The sequence below is a fragment of the Engraulis encrasicolus genome, chromosome 20 (genome assembly GCF_034702125.1).
Source record: "Engraulis encrasicolus isolate BLACKSEA-1 chromosome 20, IST_EnEncr_1.0, whole genome shotgun sequence".
Classification (NCBI taxonomy): domain Eukaryota; kingdom Metazoa; phylum Chordata; class Actinopteri; order Clupeiformes; family Engraulidae; genus Engraulis; species Engraulis encrasicolus.
Genome location: NC_085876.1, coordinates 17,924,447 through 17,945,467, shown reverse-complemented (window position 1 = coordinate 17,945,467; position 21,021 = coordinate 17,924,447). Strand labels below are relative to the sequence as shown.

At 41.1% G+C, this 21,021-nt stretch overlaps 1 protein-coding gene across 1 annotated transcript; it reads left to right on the top strand.

Moving 5' to 3' along the window:
• The first annotated feature begins 3,939 nt into the window (after positions 1–3,939).
• LOC134436827 (tumor necrosis factor receptor superfamily member 11B-like) lies at positions 3,940–5,874 on the top strand. Its single transcript, XM_063186177.1, has 4 exons — positions 3,940–3,954; positions 4,221–4,599; positions 4,987–5,160; positions 5,362–5,874. Exons 1-4 carry the CDS (start codon positions 3,940–3,942, stop codon positions 5,673–5,675), a joined length of 882 nt encoding a protein of 293 aa, XP_063042247.1. The 3' UTR covers positions 5,676–5,874.
• The last annotated feature ends 15,147 nt before the right edge of the window (positions 5,875–21,021 follow it).

Genomic DNA, 21,021 nt, shown 5'->3' with positions numbered 1-21,021 from the left:
CACCTGTTGTCGTCCTCCTCCTGCCCACTCCACCGGGCCATGCTGAATAATTATAATCTGCCACAGTAACACCAATTTTAACTATAGCGATGTAGTAAGTTGGCTACCCTTATTTGGTGGCTGTGTAAGAAGTTTGCAGTGCATTCACACAAGTGTGTCGTGTGCGTTTGTAATTCACGTGTTGCTGGGAGCCATCCTGTTTTACGTAAACAATAGCGTTGGTGTAGCACTGTGGCATTCATTGTGCCGAACTGTGGCTGGTGACGGTGTCCCTGTTTCCTTCAGCCCCGATGCGGATGGATGCCGGATTTGATGTGGCGAGCGCGGACTGGTTGGTGGACGCCCCCTTGGAAGGACAACACCCCCCCCCTCCCCCTGGACTCTCTCATTCGTTCAAGGACTGGTTCGCACACACACGCACCCTCACTCTCATTAGGCCTACAGAACTTTGTGTCCACAATTCAGAGGAATAAATGTTAAACCTCAACTGCTCTGGTGTCTTGGTGTGTTTGGTTGTGCAATGCTCCTCGGGGTATAGTTGATAGTAAGTGGAGGTGCCGCTTGGCAACGCGCACCTCCCACCTGTGACATATCCTCTAAAAGTGCCAGTGGTTAGGCCTACAGCGCAGGAGTGTGTTACAGACACACTCACAGCGATAAGAAATACATAGTAGATATTAATACTTTTTTAATATACTTTGCATTTGGGTATGTTGGGTCATTATTTAACGACTGATTATAATTAATATTTTTAATAATATTTTTACACAGCATGCACTGCCCGAAGTGCTTCACAATGTCAATAATGAAACAAATTGTTGTAAAATAAAATTAAAACTATTCATTTATTAATAATGTAAACATATGTAGGGAGCCGTTTGGGAGCCAAAAGAGCCGGCTCTCCGTAGTAAGAAGAGCCAATAGAACCGCATCTCAAAGAAGAGCCGAAAATACTATCACTATTTGTGACCCAGTGAAGCATTTCCTTCTCTCTTTTTGGTTGCATGTGTATTGTTTTTTTTTTAACAATTCCCAATAATTTGGGGATGGCACAACTTCCCCTCTGGCACAAATCACTCCATGCTCAGTATATTGAAGCTGGGAAATGTGGAGGTCGTGTATAGTAGCCTATGTACAGGTAGCCTATATGCAAAAAGATGTCTGTCACACTCACACTGTCTGTGATATGTGAGTCAATAACGTCTTATGCTGCTGTCCTGCTGTTGAAAATGAACTGTTGTTTGATTATGCCTATAAAGAGAATCAAATTTACTCGAATCTAATCTAGGCCTTAATCCAATATAATATGATCCAGTGAAGTATTCAACTACATTAAATTGCACAACACAACCGGTGTTGCCAATTAAGGGTTACGTACGGCTCTCTGTAATGTCATGGGAATATTGTTATGATGTACTTGAGTATTTTCAGCAAATACGGCGACCCCATCTGCACTAACCCTCTACTGCATAGGGTTGCCATATGGCAACCGTTAACTTTTTCCAGTTTTTCTAGTAGATGGTACACTATAACCTATTCATTTAGACTTATTTGTGATAAGACAGCCTTTTACTTTGAAACCAAAAAAACTTTTCAGGTCACATGATTAAGAAATAAACACAGGAAGCCCTTTTTCATCACCTACTTTGGTGTGTGGAGGTCATCGCTCAAGGCCTCCATAAACCAAGGTATTAAACATTTCAGCCCAAAATATTGTTATAAAAAAAATAAAAACACTATCTGTAATATGTAAACTGTTATTTTTCATCATTAAAACAACTTTAGATGCAAAGGTTTTTTTGTAAAATGGTAAAATGTTATGGTTGCCATATGGCAACTTCATGCAGTTATGGAACAACATTTTGGCCATTCACCCCAATCAACCCCATTGGAATGACTTAGAATTAGAGTAGTATGAGGCTATTTTTACAGATATTTCTTATAATTCTTGTGCCAAATGAATAATTTGTACTTATATTTGTAATTTTAGACATGTAAAAATGCATTGTACATGTTTGCAAATAGGTGTAAACAACCTTTTCGGAAGCTTGTTTGTAAATGTGTGTACATGTCTATGGGCCGAATTGTTGACCATATTTTGCTATCTTACCAAAAATAATTTCACTAAATACTAAAAATATATATTTTAATTTATGTAATTTAGTGAGTTTTAACATTTGGAAAGTAATATATTGGAGTTTTATCAAGGAAAATTCTCTTTTTGAGGAAAAACCTGATTTTACACAAGATTCCACGACTGCATGAAGTTGCCATATGGCAACCATAAGCTAAAATCTTAATTAAAAAAAAAAAAATGTAATTTTTTTTTTGGAAATCTATTATTTAACTCATTGAAATTTAACTTTCAGATTACCGATAGGCTACAGCGGGCAAAAATAGAAATGGGATGGTCCGAAATCAATATTTATGGAAAAAATTACTGAAAGGGTCCCTAAAGTACACAGACACTTCATATTAGAGCTAGGCAAATAACACATTCCTATCCTACACGGTATATTTATGCTATAGATACTTCTATGTGCTATTATGTGCTGTTACACTAACCTGGACACCCCCCCCCCCCCAGTCCTAATTCTTCTGATACTCAAAATGTTTCCTTCAAGTAATATTTTCTATAGGCCTATATTAATACTGCAGGCGTAAGTGGGGCAAATGTTACACACATTTGAAATTATCCTGGGGGGGGAGGGGGGGCAAATTTAGCCCAATAGTCCTGACTGTACACCAGAGATGGGCGAGCTCAGGCCCAGCCCGGGGGCCACAGGCGACCTGCTGAGCCATTTCATCTGGCCCACAGAACAATCCAAAGGGATACTCTATCCCAACATGCTTACAACGGCTAGAGGGCAGTGGTGGACAGTGGTCTTGCAGATGTGAGATTAACCAGATAAAGTCATCTGTATCTCTTTATTCTACACTTGCATTCATTTCACGGAAATCTGTGAGATCAAACTGTTTCCTAATGTGCAGGAATGTCAGCGTAGGCTACGATGTTTCTCATTACTGACAACTGAGACAAGTTGCCTGTGACATCTGGCACTTTGGTCAATATTATAAAGCCAATGTGGCCATTGTGCCAAAATGATTGTCCCTACTGTGCTTTGGTTCCAAAAACCTTTAGTTTCACAGTGGATTATGAAGAAAGCCAAATCTACACAAATTTAGCTTTGTAATCAATTAAGATTGTAATCAATTAAGATTCATTCTGAATGTCGGTATTAGTCAGCCAGGCCAGCCACAATGCATCACATTATTCTTCTAATTGTATTCCAAACACATGGAATAGCTCTATAGACTGCCTCCACTAGTGCCTCTATAATATTACTCCAACTAGAAACCAGCTAATGAGGATAGCAGCCTGTCACAACAGAATACAATAGAATAGAATTATTGTGTAGAATATATATATATACATATATATATATATATAATACATACATATATATATATATATACATATATATATATATATATATAATACAATAAGAAAATATTTTCAACAATCAATGTCAATTTTGTGCGACATTTGGATATAGAAAACAATGGTAGGGCCTGTGGAATGTTTGTATGCTTCAGAGTGTGAAAAGGGGTTTTCAACTATAAAACGTGAACAATTTCACCTAGGCCTACTTGTCTCCTCTCAGCGCAAAGCCTATAAATACTGTAGGCCTACATCTTTTCATTATTGAGCATATTTTTTCTTTCTTTCTTTCTTTCTTCCTTTGAAACAACAATGGGTGTGGTGACAAGCAGACAGCATCAGCATCTCAGGCGTATCTCTGTGCGTCACCGGAAAGAGTAATGACTACTATAACGCGTAATCCATATTCAGACCAAAAAAAGAGGAAAGGCACAACTTAGTGTTTTGACGTCATACACACAGGTGTATATAGCCCCTAGTGCAGATAGTGCTCCAACATGTCAGACACCATGGTAAGTGCACGAGATAGTGTTACTCCAACATACTCTGCGCATATATGATCCCATTCCATTGTTGGTGTGAAATGCAACTGCTTGAGTGTTAAATCAACACCTAACTGTTTATTCAACACTCAAAGACTTGCATCAACATCAAGTCGATTGGGACCATATATTGTCAGCATAGTGTTGAATTAACTAACCCATTTTCTCCATGCGTAAAGCAGCTATTCTGGCACACGTATTTACCTTTTTGTAATGTCCTTCTCTCCGTGATCTAGTTGTTTCTTCTGTTGCTGGTGGCCTACGTCTCTCCACAGGCGAGAGGACAGAACTCCACAACATATCAGCACACAGACCGAGCAACCGGACAGATTCTTACGTGTGACAAGTGCAGACCGGGTTACTATCTCCGCGAGCACTGTACGGCGACGCAGCCATCGAAGTGCGCGCTGTGCGAGAAGGGGCTCTACACTGAGTGCTGGAACTACGTCTCCGAATGTCTGATTTGTGACGGCTGCTACGAAAATCAAGACATCTCAAGGCCGTGTTCACCCCGGCAAAACACAAAATGCGTTTGCAAAAAGGGATATTTCTGGAGTACTTTCTACTGTAAACGCCACACCGTTTGTCCATCTGGATATGGGGTGAAGACTGCAGGTAAGACTAGAGGACGTTTTGACAGCTTGTGCTTAAGTTACGCTTCACACTTTCCGTGATGGAGGGACTCTGACACAGCATGCTGATTATTTGACAATAGTTTTAGTCAAGTTCACTTGCTGTGATGAAAGCGCCGGCTACTACCATTACCTCCAATCCAGTAACTAGTGCATGCGTGCGCAATAGGCTTCCTCTTTTTTATTTTCCCCCTACATTTCAAACTGCAGCGTAACTGCAGGTGTATGGCACGAAAGTGCAACAGAATAATGGAAAGCTCACACAGTAATTTGGACAAAAACTGCAACATAGGTTGAATCTAAAGTGGAGTTTTTTGCCCATTAGAATCGTGGGATGTAAATGTCATCTTTTCCTATTTTACCTTCTCAGGTACACACGAAAAGGACACTGAATGCGAATTGTGCCCAGCAGGGTTTTACGCAGCCGGCCACCCAGCCACTTGCCAAAAGCACACTGCCTGTGAAGCGTTGACCAAGATAACGGTTCTCAAGGGGGCGAGCTGGCATAATGCCTTCTGCGCTTCATGTGAAAACGTAGTTGAAGGTACAGTATTATATGATCCACTATTTACTAAAACGAGTTCTTATGTTGCTCAATGGTAAATTGATTTTGACCAGCTGACACAAGTTGGGCTACACTTAGACTTAGACAGTTATTTCACCTGTTGCCATATGTCTCTTCATAACGACAATTATTCTTGCATGTGTTTGCGTGCGCGTGCCCACGCCACGCGTTTGTGTTTAGGTTGCTCGGAGATTCTCCGCCGTTTCCTTCCGAGCTTCTTCGCCCATTTCAACATGAATAAAGCCAAACTACAACGACTTGTGGGGAAGATGGGTACACCTGCCACCAGGAGACTTCGTCGAAGGAGTCAACCCAATATGAAAGAACTTCTCTCCGATATCAACGCATGGGTTGCCAAAGCCCCCGTGCACGAGCTCCAGAAACTACCAGAGAAGCTGGAGAGCGTGCAGCTTTACCACCCTGCGGAGAAGCTCAAGCGCAAAATTGATAAAATCACCGCAAAAAAACAAAGCCGCTGCAATGAACAGATGTAATGTTATGTTTATTTCGTTTTATTTATTTATTCTATTTAATTTTTGATAGTTTGTAATACCTTCTTTTTTATGTTGTAACAATGGAATCCTCAATGCACTACCTGCCAGACACACATGCATAAATTACACAATATAACATTCAAGAGAGGCAGTTGAATGTAGTTCGACTTTGAATGTATTTTTCTGCTGAAGTTGGATAAATAAAACATTAATAACTGCTACAAACTTCTTTCCCCGGGCTCATTTTTCTATCTGGAGACTGCTGCAGTAGGCACACAGCAGGCGAGGAGGCCTGCTCAATCATTCAAGGTACAACATGTCCATGTGTTTATAGGCTATGCAGTCTGCACTCTGAGGACAACCTACAACCAAGAGTGCCATGATTCTGATTTCACTTACACAGCCTATCAGTATTTACACAGCGTAAACAACTATGTAAGAAAGTAGTTCAGGAGGTGTGAAAAAGTGAAATATTTCCTTCTTCTTCTTCTTCTTCTTCTTCTTCTTCTTCTTATTATTATTATTATTATTATTATTATTATTATTATTATTGCATAACAATGATAATGATATACATAATAATAATAATAATAATAATAGGCCTAATAATAATAATAATAATAATAATAATAATAATAATAATAATAATAATAATAATAACAACAACAAAATTAGTAGTAGTAGTAGCAGTAGTAGTAGTAGGCCTATTAGTAGGCCCAGTGTTGGGGGTAGTAACAGTAAGGGGTCAAAGACGTCCAACATGTCCTTCAGTGCAACGGATACTTTTGCTTACAGTAAATGCAAAAAAAGAGACTTTAAATGGACACTGTGTGAGATTTAGTTGTTTATTTCCAGAATTCATGCTGCCCTTTCACTACTGTTATCTTTTTCATGAGTACTTACCACCACCACCAAATTCTAAGTATTCATTATGACTGGAAAAATTGCACTTTTCATACATGAAAAGGGGGATCTTCTCCATGGTCCACCATTTTGAATTTCCAAAAATAGCCATTTTTAGCTGCAAAAATGACTCTACTTGGACCATACTAGGAAATATTTGTTTATTACTGAGTAAACTTTCATATAAAGATCAAATTTGGCAATAGGCAGCCCAGTTTCAATGAGCAGCATGGTTGCAGTACCTTTTTTGACCATTTCCTGCACAGTGTCCCTTTAAAAAAAAAAAAAAAATTGGCTTGGCTTTCATGCATTCACTTTTCAAAAAATTGTTTTGAAATTTCACGTTTTTCACAGTTACAGTAAGCAAAAGCATCTGTTAGCACTGAAGGACAGTGTCATGTTGGACGTCTTTGACCCTAATATTGGCAGTATCAGTAGGCCTACTGGCTGATGCTTTTATCCAAAGCAGCTGACCAAGGCAGAGCACAGATCAGGAAGGATTAATGCAGCCAGGCCACAGTCGTAGCCGCCTGGGAATACCCATGCTACCTTGTGCACTTGTAGCCTATAAAGTAGCCTACTGTACGTAGAAGTAGAGGTAGGCTACTTCGAATGTGATTGCAACACATGTAGTAGGCCTATGATATTACAAAGTTGAAACCATATAATCTCATGCCACTGCTGTAGAAATTACATCTGTATGAGTAGGCCTCTTTAATCTTTTACTTTATACCAGTGGTTCTTAACCTGGGGTGCACCAGAGATTTCAGGGGGTGCGCAGAATTTTGTTTGTGTTAAGGTTGTGACCAAAATTCTGCTTCCGAATATTATGATCAAAACCAAATTAAAACATGTTTTGGACCCCATGTAAAGTCATTAAAGTATACAAGTTATAACAAGAGTCATTGTAATCAATCAGCATATACACATGTAGACGTTTGGTTTGGGTTAGGGGCTTGTCTTGGGCATAGGCAAGGGGGTGATTTAAGAAAAAAAAGGTTAAGAACCACTGCTTTAACTCTCCTGGTGATACACAGGTTTCCACAGTACAGGACAGGGAGAGAGAGAGGGGGAGTAGTAGTACAAGTCATGAGAGAAGAGTCACCATCGTCGCAAGCTTCTCTAGAGGTGCTTATGGATGATCCTAAAGCTAGCAGGTGAGAGTCAGTGCCTGCTAGCCCGTGCTAGCACTAAGGGTGATTGTGAATAGGCTGCTCTGCAAACAGGTCTATCTATAGGGGTACTGTGTGGCTAATTAATTTGTGTATCCTTCTTCCTACCACAATTTGTTGGTTAAGAGGAAATAACAACCGATAATTAACCCACGTATAAATGTTTAATCCTGTTTAAACTCGCTCTAGAATAGAGAGGACAATAGGGTCTTGTATTGGGAAGTGGGAACATCTGTGTCGAATGAATAACAGTCTGTTCACAGGGCTAAACTGGGACCGAAAAGTGGCCAGGGGAATTTTGGCATAGATAGGCCCCGAACACGCACAGGCCACTTTCATACTATATCTTGACTGGCTGAATCCACTGTCTGTATTGATGATGGACCAATGGGCCTCCCCCTCCTCTGATTTGTGGGCCAATGCCCATGAAAACAACCACAACCACAACAGTATAGGCCCCTGGGGACTCTTGGCCCATCGGGAAAATGCCCTGTATGCCAGATTACCAGTCCACCCCTGTGTTCATGAGTGCAGAGAGCAGGCTAATGATGCCTTGTGGCCAACCTGTTTCTCTGTATTTGAAGTTGGAAGTGGCCAGCCAGCAGGGCCGCTGCTAATGTTTTGGAGGCCCTAAGCACAACTGGTCAGCAGGCCCCTATCATAATTAAATGATAAAAATAATAACAACAACAAAAACAACAACAACAAAAATAATGGCTAATTGGCTAATAATAGTCTGCTAACTAATAAATACTGTATATGTTTCTGAATGTAATTCTATATTTTTTTCATGACGTCTTTAAGTATTTGACGTTCCCAAACATTTAATGGCACATTACATTTTTGGGAGCATCACACAGTGTTGCGGACCTTTATTTTCCTTTCAGTCTTTTAGTCAATCTCAATTGTAGAGGCCCCAATTTTGGGGGCAAACTGGTTGGTGCTCCAAGCTTCTGTCTAGCGGTGGCCCTGCCAGCCACCAAAACACCTTGGCTGTGCTCATGTCAGTGGTGTAGTCAACATAGAACGCAGGTACAGGCAGTATACCCACCTCAACATTTCACAGATTTCAGTATACCCACCTAAAATGGATTGATCCATTATTTAGAATAGCACAAATATATACAGTAGGCCTATACCCACCTCAAGAAATGCTCAAATATACAGTATACCCACCACAAAGTAGACTACACCACTGGTTCATGTGTAAAATGTCACAAAAATTCTTCAAACACAACTTTGTATGTATTCTCCCTCAGTGCACTCTTTACAAACACAAACATCAGTGTGCAATGAAATACGTCATGTGAATTCCTCTGGTGAACCGTTTTGAATACTCCATGACTAATTGAAGATGTGCCTCTAATTTATTTTAATGAGAGATCAGTTCTGCTTTTGCAGGGTATGGCACAGAGCACATCTGCAACACACACAGACACACAGACACACAGACACACAGACAGACAGACAGACAGACACACAGACACACACACACACACACACACACACACACACCCTAAAGCACATTTGGTATTCAAAACATTACATAACAGGCAGGGCTGCAGGCAGGAGCGTCAACAGGGGGGGGGGGGGTATGTGAAAGGGGTATGTTGTCCCAGGCCCAGAGATAGAGGGGGCCCAGAATTGGGTCCTCATCATTGAGCGCATTTACATGCAGTTCAGTATCCCGAATTCAGTATCCCGTTATTAAGTAGCCCGAACTTGCGTTTGAACATATAAACACCTTATCCCGACTTCAGTATCCCGGATAAGCTCCTTTCAGGGACTTTGAGAAATCGGGCTATGCTAGATGGAGTATTCCGACAGAAGTCGGGATGCTGGCGCATGTAAACACCTTATCCCGGATAGCGAGGCTTCCAATAGAAGGCTGTTGCTGCTAGCCAGGCTACACGTATTTGAAGAGAATTCTATAATAGCTAAGAATGTAGACCGAGATATAACGCTCTGTGCTCATATATATGTTTGACCGTATGTGTGTGTTAAGATGTGTATGTCTTTTATTTTCTTATTCATTTATTATTTTTATTTTCTTTAGGTTTTGTATTTCTATATTTTTCTAACCTTTTTATTTATGCTATATTGCTGATTGATGGAGACTGGGACTGCAAACTTAATTGCCCACTGATGGGATTAATACAGTTTTCTGAATCTGAATCTGAATCTGAATAACCGGGATATGCTTCATATTTGGGATACTAAACCACTGATATAAACGCAATCATTACATTGTATGTACTGAGCGAGGAGGCCTCTTAGATGACTATTAAAGGGCCCTGCCAATGCCATCAGCAGCTCTGGCTGTTAGTACAGTAACACAGTTGCATAACTCTGGAATGTAAACACAGGCAACGATCTGTTAGGGTAGGCTATATAGTACAGGAAGAAGTGGTCCGCACACAGGGTAGGCCTATTAGCTCCAAAAATAAAGTTTATATTTTTGGAGCTAATACCCAGTGTGCAGACCACTTCATCACACTGTTTACCACTTTTTGTCTGGCACCTGGATAACTGCTTTGTGGATGTGCACACCCCAACCAACCTCCAAAAACTACATACAGGAACAAACAACCTTGCTGTGTCTACACTAGTGGACTACCCAGGGGGCGTTGGGGAGCCCTCTGGGGGCATTGAGAAGGATTGCCATAGGGCTGCATTAGTCTATTTTATTTCTAAATAGGCCTACTAAGGGGGGCGCTGGCAGGATCGTGATTACGTCAAAGGGGCATTTGTTCAAAAAAGGTTGATAACCACTGGCTTACGCAGCAATTGCTGCTGTGTTAATTCAATGCCAATCTGAGCGTAAAGCCGTATACCGAATACCAGTTGATATAGTGTTAAATTGTTAAAGTGTTTTCCAGATTCAACGACTGAAAGACTGAAATTTCACATATGGGGCCACGAATACTCAGGAAAGTGCATTTCATTGTTTTAGGTCTTTTTTGTCTTTATTTCTGACAGAATAGTGAAGGAGAAGCAGGAGATGAGTTGGGAGAAAGAGACGGGGAAGGATTGTCAAATGACCCAGGCTGGAATCGAACTCAGGTCACCAGTGTAGTAACCCAGTGCCCTACCGTTAGAGCCACGGCAGGGCCAGGAGAGTGCACGTCATTAACACTGTAAAATGCACTGCACACAGGAGTGTTGGATTAACACTGTAAAATGCACTGCATATAGGAGTGCATGTCATGCGCATCGATAACTTGGTGATCAGGAGTGAAATCAGGTGCATTGCAAATGGAAGAAGAAAAAAAAACGCTGATAAAGAAAGACCTGTATGCACTGTAAAATATTGCAGCCAGTTAAATGTAAAAAAGTAGGCTTAGTTGCCCTGCTGCCTCAAGTTTGTAAGTTAACTCAACTTGAGAAAGCATTGAGTTGGTTTAAGCCTCAAGATGAGTTCACTTGAAACTCAGGGCATCAGAAAATCTTACCTTTTGACTGACTTGCAATGTTTTCTAGTGTGCATTCTAAAGTCACAGGCAGTCATGGGTAAGCAGTTGTCAGACTTCTAGCTCAAAGTCAAAGGTTGCTGGTTTGACTCCCGACCCACCAGATTGGTGGGGGGAGTAATTAACCAGTGCTCTCCCCCATCCTCCTCCATGACTGAAGTACCCTGAGCATGGTACTGTCCCGCCGCACTGCTCCCTTTCAGGCGCCATTGGGGGCTGCCTTCTTGCAGGGGTGAGGCATAAATGCAATTTTGTGCTGCGGGGTGCTGTGTCACAATGACAATGGGAGTTGGAGTTTCCCAGTTGGGCTTTCACTTAGAGGTGTGTTGTTCATGAACGAGCCGGTTCTTTTGAACGGCTCCCTGAAGTGAACGATGGGAACCGGATCACAGCTGGGGGAGCCACTCGACCGTTATTTACTTGCACTGATTTAAATGGGTCTTTTTAAATGTTCTTTCTTTACTTTTTACAGCGCTCACTGTCTGGTCCCACTACATTATCCACTCACTAAAGTTAACAGTCTGTTACATGCGTGCGGCGCGCTGGTGCTTGTGGCAGATGTTTCCACTCAGTGGAAGGTGGGTATACTAACTGTATATATTTGTGCTATTCTAAATAATGGATCAATCAATTTCAGGTGGGTACTGAAATCCTTGAAATTTTGAAGTGGATATATTTGCGTATAGACCCGTTTAGAGTCGACGTCCTCATGAATGCGTACGCATCATTGACTCAAACACACCAGAGATGTTTTAAGGATATTACCACCCACTGTTCTGGGTGGTACTGCACTCTAGGGGGAGTGCAGACTCACGGCTCTGCATTCAGAAAGAATGGGCTGCGCTCTCTGGACAGCGACCACTAGGTGAACTGCAGGCATGGTTAAAATAGGGAGTGGTGAGGCTGTATGTAATACTGCCTGACAGTGCAGACACTAAAGAGAGAAAAACTGCCGTTCTGAAGTGTGTACGTTGATAAAAAAAAAAAAGCAGAGATTCCGAAAAGTACACTTGTTATCCTATTTCTACTTGTTATGCATTTGTTATGCATTTTCAAGCATCAAAGGGTATGTTGTAGCTGTATATGATGGCAACTGGTGGCTAGCATGTGTTGAGGAATGTATGCCGAGCACTGGAGAGGTGAAACTGAACTTCCTGCATCCTCATGGACCATCTCCATCCTTCACGTTTCCCTTCAGACCAGATAGACTTGTCATGGATCATCAGGATGTGCTTCTGGTAGTGGAACCTAACTGCAACGGGACGTACTTATACATTATCTACAAAAGACATAGCTGCTGCTTCAAATGCACTGGTAGAGTACAAAATGAGAGTGTAGCCATTGATTATCTCTTTAAAGTACGGTAAAGGGAAGATGACACAGGTACACAGAGAAGGAATGTTCAAACATTCACATATCATCATTTGGTGTGTATAAATGGACATCTGCCTTAGTTTCTGAAACCTGGGAACATGGAAACTGACCATTTTTGTTTTGTTTTTGTTTTGTCATGTGATGCTACTATGGTATTACCATATTATTAGTAAGTGGTCTGTATGATGCCATATTTGTGAGTCAAATTCTCTCTGAAATGAATAAAGAACCGAACACCAGCATATGAGGTGTTGCTAATGACATTGCCGGCTACGTTTGGACAAGGAACTGGCCATTTTAAAATATAGTTTTTTTAGATATTCAATTTTTAATTTTTCAATTTATCATAATTCATATTCTGAGAGTTGTTGTATTCCAAGCTGATTGTGTAATATGTAGAGCCAGAAAAGAGCTTTCAAACAATACCACAGGCATCTTTTTGTGACTAACACTGACTGATATATTCAAGGCTGAATGTATAGTGTCCTACCCTAAAATGTGAACCTTTCCTAGTCTGTTTCTCCCTTAATATTAGTGTCAGATTCAAACCAATGCAGTTCTGGGGTGCTACCTTGCTACTAAAAAGGCACACCAAGTATGACTGAAATCCGGATCGGTCGGGTCCCAAAGCGTCTGATTTCACGTGAAATGACCCATTAAACTACTGACTGGACTGATGACATCGCCAGGAATGCCCGTGTCTGTGGTGGCCACTGCATATCTGAAGTTAGCGCGAGCATCCGATATCTTATTTCGGAAAAAACAACTGTTGAGTCTCTGTACAAGTGAACGGAGCATGGCCGATTTTGAGGCAGCGGTGGGCACGCAGCCAAATGGTCCTCATTGCTCAAGTTGCGTTGCGTGTGTATGCAAGCCAGGACAGCGTTCACCAAGTGTTAGGCTGGGCCCGACCAAAGCTGTCAGTTACTCTGACATTAAAAGACATTATGGTAACAGTTGTCTCAGTAAAAAATCAGTACGCATTAGTTATACACAGCGAGAAACAAGAACTACTCCTTTCAGTTTTCTTTTTTTGTGGCCTATATACAAGGAAACAGGGCAGATCATTTATGGTAAGATATTAACTGTACCTGATTCATTATATACAATTTTCCTGCTGAAGGGTATCGGCCCAGAATCAACCAGCTGATACGCACATTGGTTTGGCACTCCCATTTGTCTGTGAATATGGATGGGCAACTTTCATCGCTTCTCCATTAAAAATGATATAATGCAGGCCTACAAAAAAATGCCCCATGTCCCAAGCCATGTCCCAAATTTCTTGAGGACATGCCACTATAAACGTTACGTGAGAGAATAGACTATGATTGAAGTGAGAAAATAAGCTATGATCTATGTTGATCTGAATTGTATTGATCATAATGCCCACCCAAAGACACCAGTTACTTAATTTACATTACATTACATTGCACTAGCTGACGCTTTCATTTATTCAAAGCAAATTACAGCTATTATTTTTCAGGGTATTGGTTACAGTCCCTGGAGCAATGTGGGGTTAGGTGCCTTGCTCAAGGGAACTTCAGCCATGGATGGAGATGTCGGGAGAGGTCAGGGGGGATTCGAACCGGCAACCCCGAGACCAGCTTTCTAACCACTAGGCCACGGCTGCCCTTATTAAAAACACTCTTAAGCGAGTGCGCCCAGTACATTTGTGACTTATGTCATTCATTTCTTCCCACTCCACCACTCCAATGTTCGTCAAGCATTGAGTTTACCTCTCTTTAGTCTTCATAACATCCTCCTCCAACATAACATGGAAATGCCATGCAGACCAGACACTCGAGTGCAGAGTGAAATTGCATCGTTTACAACAGCTGGTTTCAATAAGACAGCGGTTCTCAACCTTTTTTGAACAAACATCCCCTTGACCTCATCATAATACTTACAATGCAGACACCCCACCCCCAAAGACTAATGCCACCCAAATGAAACTGAGCAACTGTCCCCTCCTCAGCGGCCCCCTAACGCCCCATGGGGGGCTATAGAGCCCCTGTTGAGAAACACTTCAATAAGGCAACCACCTCTCCACAAAGTAAATAAGGTAAGTGGTAAGTGTAAGTACTCTCCTACGGGCTTGGTAGTCTATTCCAGGACCATACATTACTGCTCTCATATACATTGCTGACAGTAATGGAAAAATGAATCCCTTACTTACATCTGGCCGTATCTTGGATGAAGGATCGGAGCAGTGGTAGTTTGTTGATGACAAGTCAAATGATTTAAAAGTTCACCGACAAAATCTTCCCACCAGCTAGTTAATGGAAGTCTATGGGTGGTTCCAGACTAATTGCATAATCACTGTAGTATGCTTACCACTATTGAACTAGGAGTTAGCCAAGTCGGTGGACAGTTATTGAGTTATCGCCAATGGACGGACCTCAATCACTTGATCAGATGACATTTTGGTGAACTGAAAATATGACTCCCTCTGGTCCTCTGTCTTTTTTTTTCATCCAGAAAACTGGCAAGTCACCTAATGGGGGAGGGACGAGGGAGGTGGGTGCACATTTCGAACATCAACACAGTTAAGTTTATATGACTTTATCCTGGGCCTAACCAAAGCTGTCAGCAGCCCTTGTCACAGGATATTAGTTGCAATCTCTGGAGCAATGTGGGGTTAGGTGACACCAGGCATGGATGTGGTTCAATGACACCAGGCATGGATGTGGTGACCGGTCCGAGTGCATGTCCCCATATCTTTTCCCTAAAGAGATATAGTATTCAAACCTGCAGGTTTCTGACCACATCACAGCACCAACTTCCTACATAAACATTCATCCACAGACTTCATAAACAATCCTTCCTTCATAAACATTCATCCACAGACTGACAGCTATATTTACATATAATACAGTCAGGGCTGTTTCAAGCTACGTTTCAAGCCCTTGGCAAAGAGGACATTGGGCCCCTTTACCCCTGCTGGAGCGATCCCCAATTAGTGTCATTGCACTTTCCACTTTTCATAGAAATCAGAGAAATGTTGCTGACAAAGTAAAGGTGTTGCTGTTATTTGAACACATTTCCAGTCATTATCAAGGAGCCCCCTTTAAGCTGGGGGTCAGAGGCGATTGCCTAGTTTACTGGCCTGGTTGTGACAGGCCTGTGTAGTAGAGTCGATGTACTGTCACACTTGCAAAGGGGAGAGAGCTCATGTCCACATTAGTTTCCTGAATTCCCGGGTAATATTTAACCTCAGCAAAGTTGGAGGTGTGTAATGTACTGTAGAGCCTATTTGTTTCTCAGTAGCTGAATAAACATCATTCATTCAAATCAGAGCTTATTTTTGTCTATGGACGGTGTATTTATAACCAAAGTAATAGCCTATGCTGCACATACAAATTCCTTCCAGAGAATGTGCCAAATTCTGCAGAAATTCAAGCAAAACATACCAAATAGGCTTTCATTTGAATGGTTTAAACTTTTTATTTTATTTATTTATTCATTTATTTATTTATTTTTTAGCTGTGTCCCCCCAAACTGCCTACAGAGCATTAGAAGCTTAGTTGAGTTCTTCTAGACTCCCCACTTAACATTGTTATCAGTTTAACTCTGAACACTGTGTTTGTAGAGAATCTGATGAAGACTGTTGAAGTCGAAACGTAATCCAGCCATGAAATAATAAAAGACAACAAAAAGAATTTTAAGTGTGCGAACTTCTCACTTTGAAAACTACAGTTGGCCTTCGTCCTGCACCTTTTCCTGGGATGTGCACAATCCTCTCCTTTAACTCTGAACTCCCCACAATGCCTCAGTATAGTTTTACATATCCTTCCAAGTTCCCTAGAGAGCAACAATGGTAACACTTTAGAATAACGTCCTATTCACAGCTTTATAAACACTTTATAAATAATGAACTAATTATCAACAAAATGTTTACAAATGTTTATAAATGGGCAAGAAATACTATGCTAACACAGCAGACACAGCGCAGTCGCAGCGGTCCTGGAAGTCTCTCCTCCAAAGACCAGAGGGCATGAAACCACATAAAACTCACACAGTACAAGTTGATTCCCATTCCACTATGCAGTCATAGTTTGGTTAACTCATTTACAAACATTTGTAAATGCTTTGTTAAATGTTAATTGTTATTAAATGTTAATAAAGTGTTTATAAAGCTGTGAATAGGACGTTATTCTAAAGTGTTACCGCAACAATAGTTTAAATTGCTGTCCCTCCAAGCCCCTTTGACTGTCACTCCAATCCCCTTACAGAAAACACCACTAGTTTTAGCTGCATTCAACCTTTTTTTTGATAGCTGTCTTTTTGATAATTGATCAGCTCAGAATCACATGAATCACAGAAGCACATCCCTTTAGAGAACACCAAGCACAGCTGTGATATCCTCGGCATATACATGCCTCTCCACTCAAAGCATATGTGGTCACACGCATTTGTTTTAGCTGAGATGTAGTAAGTGATGTTTGTCTGCCATCCAGAGTAGTCATCCACTCCACTCTCACTCAACCCAGAGTCAGCCTAAAAAAATACTTGCTGTGCACTTTGTATCTGCTATGTGGCCATAAACAAGAAAAGAAAGAAGGTCCGCACACTGTTGTTTCTTTCTTTTCTTGTTTTATCGTGTTTAAGTTCGGCACCTGTTTTATCTGGATGTGCGCACACTCCAAAACGCTGCAGTGATGTGGCCTTAACCTGGTTCTCACGCAGACCCCTGTGCATTTTCGCCCAACTTCGTGAGAACCAGGGGGCTATGATTATATCCTCTATTTAAAGTCGAGATGCACCGGATCCTGATTTTTAGGATCCTGCCGGATACCGGATCCACTGCTTAACCCTCCTGTTATCCTTGGGGTCTATTTGACCCCTTTCAATGTTTAACACCTGAAAAATACATGAAGTACATATTTCTTCTGCCTCATCTTTGATGACTTTTCCTAAATATATGGAATGAATTTGAAAAAAGTGAAATTTCAGCAAAAATGTTTTCCCTAAGTGCTGTACACATTTAGGTTACATCCGTGTCCCTTGGGGTCAATTTGACCCAATTGTTTCAAGTGCATAAAACATAAATGGAACATTCATATTTTGCAAATACATGTCAAAATCTGTTTAGATAATGTGAAATACATGAAAATAAGCTAGTCAGCCATGTTTCTTCTGAACATTTTGCTTTTGTTTGGGCCCTGATAACTAAAAATGCTAATGATATGAGGGAGGCCTAAAACTAATTCACGGCAACATTTTGGACTTTGGTGGCTAATACAGCATTGCCATTTTGACAAAATACACCAACTGAACCTTGTTGTACCCAAAGCACCATCATGGCACCCACCACAGCAACACCCTCCCCCCATTCCTGTACCCTGGGAGCTACTTTTGCACCCTCCCACTACACACAAACACTAGTATAAGAAGGGTCACATAGTCAGCATTGCTGTGCATGCTGTTCTGTGCCCAGCATATATAATTATAAGTGATGGTATATTTGAAGAGAAGCTTTCTGATTGTGATCCAAATATTGAAATGGACTGTTCTGATGGTGACAAGCCATTGTACTTCTTTAGATGGAGACGATCTCAAGGTTGGTTGCTATGTTGAGAGATATAATGGTGCTATTCTTCTCCTCATTTCAGTATTGTGTTCCAAATTGACATCTTTGTCTGCAGCCTTGGCTATAAACTGGTGCTACCTGACATAGAAAAGGCAGGAACAGCAACAGCTGTAACTTTTGTGAAGGACATACACATTGACATCCATACCACAAGTTCTCCAGTGGGCATACATAGTGAATAGAAGTAAACATACAAGTTGCTAGCCCTGTTCCTTCAAACATTACCCCACAACCATGAACATGTAATATGTCTACAAGGAGCACATGCAAACCTTTTTTCCTTATGTGCACACTAATTGAAGCGTAGAAACAATGTAGAAAACAATTATTTTCTATGTTGTTCCCGAAACTCTTCTTACCTAACTATTACACTTGTGCTATAAATACACGTTCAAACATTAAAAAAAATGAATGTTGGACTTAAAAAACCTTCTGAATGTTTGGAAATATGCCTATTTCTTTTAGGGTCAAATTGAGCGATATGGTAATAGATAGATAATATCCTTGATATTCAAATTTGTTTTGTCTTTTCAAATGTTTTAAGTTATAGAAATTCATATTTAGGGAGTATATGGAGCCAATAAAATTAAAATAATTTGTGTCCATCTGTTTTTAGACCAATTAATGACATTTTATTGCTATTTTTTCTAATTTCCGCCTAGTCATGGTTAAGTTTTTTTGGTGTGTGGGCTATGTGTGGGGGTGCTAGGATATATTGAAAGGACTTTTTATGTCACCAACAGAGCAATAATACATATCTGAGACATAAACATGTGCCAAAGTGTTGTTTCATACTGATTTTGTAGACATTTAAGTGGTTGGGGTCAAATTGACCCCAAGGATCACGGATGTTCCAAAATTTGAGGGTAACAGGAGGGTTAAGATCCTGCCGGATCCGGAACCGGATACCGGATCCTATGAAAGGGTTGGAACACATTGCCTACTCACACACGTTTATTACGTTGGCTCAAACTATTTTTTAGACTCATTGGCTTACTGCCACACTGCCTGCAACGGCCGCTTCCAAAGGGCTTTCACTCCATGCAGCGATTGGGGTTGTGATTGAAAAACCTCGGCTACCGGATCCTGGATCCTGGATCCTGGAACCGGATCCGGATCCTGTGAAAAACCCTATTATCCTGCCGGATCTGTAACCGGATCTTGGATCCTGTAAATCTCTAATTTAAAGTCACTTTGGTTAAGAAAGAATCTGCCAAATGCAATGTCAGGTAATGTAATGAGACCTAGCCAAAGCTGTCACGGACCCTGCACACAAGTTCACTTTGTTCTTTGTCTAACTCTTTTTTATGTATTTTACTCTTTTTTAATTTAGGAGCAGGGGTGTAGTGGGCATGGTTCGCGGGGGTATGCAGTTCACCCACTTCTCCTGAGTTGAGCTTTAAAAAAGAAAAAAATCTGTCCATGTTTTAAACAAAAAGTGGGTTGACATGATAAGTTGCCTAATTAATTGATGACCTTACAAATTGCGTATCCCCACTTTAAAAATCCCCACTACACCACTGCTTAGGAGGAGTATGTTGAGTCCGGTGAACTCACTTCTGGTGAATGCACTCCTGAGTCCTGAGCACTGAGCACTTCTGCCTTCGCTGTATTTTCATGTTTGTTACGATGGCTACCTCTGCTGGGCAAAAGCAGAACAGGGGTGCATTTCTCGAAAGTGTAGTTGTTAGCAGTTAGCAACTTCGGTAGTTGCCAATGGGAAAAAAAAAAATATATATATATATATATATATATATATATATATATATATATATATATATATATATATATATATTTTAAAAGCAGTCAGACAAGGAACAAAGCGAATGTGTGTGCAGGGCCGTTGACAGCTTTGACCAGCTTACATTACATTACATTGCATTTGGCAGAGTTTTTTTTTTTTTTTTTAAACCATAGCGACTTAAAATCAGAACCCACATCTTTAGCAGATATAAAGTGCACAGGAAATATACAGGACAAGTGCAGATGCTAAGTAGTTTTTTTTAAAGTACTTTAGCACAATGTACAGCACAATCCTGTCTGTGACAAGATCCCCCCTACATAATGAAGGCCTAATGGCGGCTAATGGACACAAAGTCTGGGGCCTCCCTCTCCAGGACAACAGATGCCTTCAATCGGCTCCATCAGGGCGTGACAACAATCGGTGAAGCCATGGATTAAGGCACGGCAGCACATGGGTAAGCGGTTAGGGCATCAGACTTGTACAGATCTTAACAACCATCTACACACCACACCCAATGCAAATACCCTGAGTTAGATGAAATTGAACAAATGCATTTCAGATTTCATCTTAACATTTTATATGAAACCCCCAAAATAGTCATGATTGACATTATGGAGCAAATAATGTTTGACATGTTTGGGGATAGGCCTACACACATTTGTTGTGGAATGGTGCAATGGCAAGGCCTACAGTATAGGCCTACTATAGGTAGGCTGTAGAGTGTGTGTGTGTGTGTGTGTGTGTGTGTGTGTGTGTGTGTGTGTGTGTGTGTGTGTGTGTGTGTGTGTGTGTGTGTGTGTGTGTGTGTGTGTGTGTGTGTGTGTGTGTGTGTGTCTGTGTGTGTGTGAGAGAGAGAGAGAGAGAGAGAGAGAGAGAGAGAGAGAGAGAGAGAGACAGAGAGAGAGAGAGAGAGAGAGAGAGAGAGAGAGAGAGAGAGAGAGAGAACCGATGGAGTGAATAGACTTTGGAAGTTCTTCACATTTTTCCGAGCGTGCCGCCAGAGGGTGCTGCTCAACCGCAAACACACCCACTGACGCGTGGTCACGTGAACAAGACAAAGTCATATGACTTATTTGTTTCTCTTCCTGAATTT

Bases quoted from the DNA above. Each gene is read 5' to 3' on its own strand.
- LOC134436827 (XM_063186177.1), top strand. The intron at 4,600-4,986 runs GTAAGACTAGAG...TTACCTTCTCAG, and splicing joins ATATGGGGTGAAGACTGCAG to GTACACACGAAAAGGACACT. The intron at 5,161-5,361 runs GTACAGTATTAT...GTTTGTGTTTAG, and splicing joins ATGTGAAAACGTAGTTGAAG to GTTGCTCGGAGATTCTCCGC.